Here is a 4,255-nt window from a genome sequence, read left to right on the forward strand (position 1 = left end):
AAAAAAAAAAAAAAAAAAAAAAAGGAAAAGAAAAGAAAGCGAATTTGGGATATAAACTCTGAGAATGGCATCATAGACAGATGGGAATTTCTATTATGGAGCACAGTACATACCATGAAGATTCTTTGATGAAAATTGAATAGACTTTACTAATGACTTTAATGCAAATTCAAAGGCTAGGGGCGAAGTACATTTTGAAGTTGGGGGCCTTGGTTCCAGTTCAGAGCCTCTCTAAACCTACTGCCTCGGTACAAAACGTGACCCCTGCAGTGATTTCTGGATCCCCAGGCTGCTCCTTCCCTCATTTCCAGACAGCTACGTTTTCAGGTTAGGATGGAAGTAGGTACGATGGGTGCAATTAAGAATGGATGTATAACACATACTAGTGTTGGCTGCTCTTTTATTAAGGGCTGCAAAACACCTCTGAATGCCACACATAATTGTCTGAAAAACGGCATACTGGAAGGACACATTTGTTGGTCAAACATGAACCTAGAGCTTCTCAGTGTAACATGAAGTGAATAAGTAAGTGAATGCATGCATGCATTATGGCCTGTCTGCAACCTGCGACAATACCTCACAGTTGACCATTAAAAATAATGGTCAAATCAGTGGATCGTTAAAAATAAAAAGTCCTAGCCGAGAGCAGTGGCTCATGCCTGTAATCCTAGCGCTTTGGGAGGAGAGAGGATCGCTTGAGGCCAGGAGTGAAAAAAAAGAAAAATTAAAAATTAGCTGAGCGTGGTGGTGCGCGCCTGTAATCCCAGCCACTCGCCAGGCTGAGGAGGGAAGATCGCTTGAGCTCAGAGGTTGAAGGCTGCAGTGAGCCGAGATCGCGCCACTGCACTCCTACCTGGGCAACAGAGGGAGACTCCGTCTCTTAAAAAATAAACATAAAAAGTCTTTTTCCTGACAGACGCCCGACCTGGCCGCGCCCTGCCCGTATACCTCACGTGCTTCAACTGGTGCCGGCGCCCCCAGCAGAGGGTCTACGTGGGCAGGGCCGCCGGACTCCCGCGGCACCCGCCAAACCACGCGGACACCAGCCGCTTCCGCCTCCCGCGCGGCGCTTCCGCCGACGGGCGTAGCTTGCACTTCCGGGCCAGCAGGTTCCGCGCGTCTCCGCCCATGATGGCGCTCGTCCCAGTGTCCCGTGGGCTACCCACTCCTGTCCTTATGTCCTTTGGGCTGGTGCAGGCCAGATCTTCTAGGGCTGTAGCCCTGAGAGGAGCGCCAGCAGAGGAAACGGCGCGCCATGCACCTCACGCGGCCCCTCAGACCTCACGGCGAGGCCCTATCGGGGTAATGGGGTCCGCGGGACCCGCACAAGACTCTGCCGCGGCGACGTCTACTGAAAGACCCCTAGCCCTGGGGGCGCCCGAAGGCCCAGGAAACTGTGCTTCCGCGCTTCTCCCCCAGAACGTGGGAAGCTGCCGCTTTACCCTCATTTTACCCCTGGGTCGCAAAACATCTCACCGTTGATGGAACCCGCAAGCCGGACCCGGCGTCCCGGCCAAGCCCCGCGCGGCGAGTGCGCGCCCCGCCCCTGGGGAGGAGCCGGCCGACCCCCGGCCACTTAGCTAGAGCCGCAGCCGACGGGGTGCGGTGCGGCGGTCCCAGCTGCCTCTCCTCACTGCTTGCTTCTGCTCCTCCTCTTTTCTCCCCTCCCCGTGTTCTTCCCGCCGCCTGACCTAGCCCGCCCGCCTTTCCAGTCTGGCCGGGCGGGGGCCTTAAGCACGGCGGCTCGGGCCGTGGGACCGGTGAGTGTCACCCCGAGCCCAGATCTGAAGCCCTTCGCGACGCGGAAGGGGCTTGGGAGGCCAGTTTGCCCCGCAGCGTTGAGGCAGGAGGCATCTCCACCTCCCCTTCCAAAGCGCCGTTTCCCTTCTTCCCTTTTCCTTTTGACCGTCTTGTGCCTCACGAGGGGGTAGCCCAGCTCTTCACTCTTGTTTGAAACAACCTTTCTTGATCACCCTCCACCTTGCCACCTGGCCGGCAGGGGGCGGCCTGGGTGGGGAGAGGGTACTTGCTCCACTCTTCGCCCAGCTCAGGACCCCGGGAGGGGGCGTCTGGTCCCGGGAGGCGTCAGGGCAGCTGCGCCCTTGGCTGGGGTCACGTCCACCTTCCTGGGAAGGACATACTCTCCCCGTGCCAGGTGCTTCCGGAACGGCATCCCAGCCCTGGGTTTGGCGGCACGTCGCCCGGACCAGGAGTCCCTGGTTCCCCCCGGGAACCTGGGGGCGGAGCCAGCTGGTCTCACGAGACCCTTACCCAGACTTTCTCAGCGTCTGCCCACCCACTGTCCTCCATGCCTAGAAAGAAACAGGCTGAGAAGGAGAGACTGGTGATCAGGTTGCCACTTGCCTTGATTCGGTGTTCCATTTACTCATTACCTTCTCCCTTCTGCCCACAGTGGTCACACCCTTTCCAGAAATTTTTGGCTGGTAACCGCAAAACCGACTGGAGCTGGGAGAACTGCAGAAAACTGCTCTGATCTCACTTGACTCCAGCTGGGAGCTGATGCTGCATCGTGATAACATTTGCAAAGCGCTCTCACAGGTATTAGCCCCTTTGATCCTTCATTTAGCCGTGTGAGATCTGGATATTATCACTCCGTTTTATAAAGGAGGAAACAGAGTAAGGCTTAGACAGTTCTTGGGTTCTGTGCCAGGGGCCTTGGGCTTTGGATTCAAACCCCAAACCTGTTGTGCTGCGCCTCTGCACCTATTGCTTCAGATGAGTTCCCAGTTGAAAGAGCTTTGTTCTCTGGAGCCCTCTGCATGGCTGTCCCTTGGATGGGGTACAGTCAGTGTCCAGAGTCAGTGTGTCCAACACAGTCCTGATGCCTGTTTCCACCTGAATTGTCCTTTTTCCAGCTTCTATGGAAGTCCCTATCCCTGCATTTTTTAAAGACTTGATGTGTTCAGAGCCTCAAGAAAGTCTCCACCAGCGTTAATCCATTGCAGGCACGCCTCACCCTCAGCCTCATCTCTCCTTGCTAGGGGTGGCGCCAAGGCCTAGAAAATTCCAAGTCTGAGGGTCCCTTAACCATTCTTCAAAGATTGGCTTAGGCCCAGCCTCACAACACCCCACCTCCCAGATGGATTCTGCTCCCTGAAATCCTTACCTTCTCGAGGTTGACACTGGACTGTTCACCTGATTAGTGCTCCCAAATGGATCATCAACCCTTAGTCGTAGCGCTAACAGTGTTTATCTTCTGAGTGAATACTCAGATTCGTACTTTGTGTGGTGTTGTCAAACCATGACCTCATTGACCTTCACAACCACTCCTATGAGGCAGATTTAACTGTCCCCATTTTCAAGGTAAGAAATGAAGGCAGGTGATGTGGCTGACCCAGGATCACACACCCAGTGAGTGGTTGAACTGTGATTTCCCTACCACACCACACCTTTCCTGGAGCAGCAAGAGATGACTCCAGCCTCCCCTCCCCACCAACGACTGGCTACACAGAACTAGGATATTTCTGTCTAGTGTGGAAGATAGGGCACAAGGCTTCTCTGTTTCCCCAGTGTCTTATTCCTCCTCCACAGCATGCTGACCCAGAGGATTTGTAGCCCCAACCCAACCCAAACCCTAACCCTGTAATAAAACTGGCCCAGGGAGCCTCTGAGGCTCTCATAAAAGTTTCCCCTGTCTCCTAATTGGCAAGGGAAAGGACAGGCTCACTCTCTGCCCGGGCCTGCCTTGCATCTCATTTTGGTTGCTCCTACTAGGTGGGAAGAATAGGAGTGAGTGAGTCACCCCAGAAAAGCCCTCACCTGTGTGTGGTCCTTGTCTTCTCTCATGCCACAGGCTCTGGAGTGACTCGTGTGAGATTCCTCCAGAACTGAGCCCTTCGTTGGAACCATACCCCAGCCCATGGTCCCATGACTCGGTGGATAGTACTCCTTGTACCTCCTGCAACCCAGAACCCTGGCTGACCACTTCGAAGGAGGATGCTCCAGCAGGTAAAACCTCAACCTTAGATAACCCAGGCCCTCAAGCACCTGCAGCATCTTTTGCTAGCCCTAACCTGGAAGGAAGGGAAAGCCCCCTTAAAGGTCTTTTCTCTCCTCAAATTGTCTCTCCAGTGCCTTTTACTCATCATCAAGAAACTCTTCCTGATACCTAATTTGAATCTGTCTTGTGGTTTTTAGCTCCTTTCTTTGGGATAGGTAAGGTGGGATGGGTAAGGGAATCCTTAGGGCACTTTGGGGATTCTACAGAGGAAGTCCTAAGAGATGTCCCTGCCAC

The 4,255-nt window shown here is 54.3% G+C and overlaps 2 protein-coding genes across 4 annotated transcripts in view; one reads left to right on the top strand and one right to left on the bottom strand.

Moving 5' to 3' along the window:
• Positions 1-1,505, bottom strand: part of PIGW (phosphatidylinositol glycan anchor biosynthesis, class W) — a 3,628-nt gene extending 2,123 nt beyond the window's left edge. The window contains exon 1 of one of the 3 annotated variants that reach the window (XM_011990233.1): positions 1,477-1,505. The gene's annotated coding sequence lies outside the window, so the exon portion shown is untranslated. Of the gene's footprint in view, positions 1-948 lie in introns of all 3 variants that reach the window. The other 2 variants (XM_011990235.1, XM_011990234.1) reach the window with 2 other exon arrangements.
• Positions 1-4,255, top strand: part of MYO19 (myosin XIX) — a 54,194-nt gene that overhangs the window by 6,215 nt on the left and 43,724 nt on the right. Inside the window, exons 2-4 of the mRNA XM_011990232.1 lie at positions 917-1,760; positions 2,414-2,559; positions 3,815-3,969. Coding sequence (XP_011845622.1) covers positions 3,958-3,969 — 12 coding nt within the window. The 5' untranslated portion in view covers positions 917-1,760; positions 2,414-2,559; positions 3,815-3,957. The remainder of the gene's footprint in view (positions 1-916; positions 1,761-2,413; positions 2,560-3,814; positions 3,970-4,255) is intronic.

The sequence above is a fragment of the Mandrillus leucophaeus genome, unplaced genomic scaffold, assembly GCF_000951045.1.
Source record: "Mandrillus leucophaeus isolate KB7577 unplaced genomic scaffold, Mleu.le_1.0 Scaffold374, whole genome shotgun sequence".
Lineage (NCBI taxonomy): Eukaryota > Metazoa > Chordata > Mammalia > Primates > Cercopithecidae > Mandrillus > Mandrillus leucophaeus.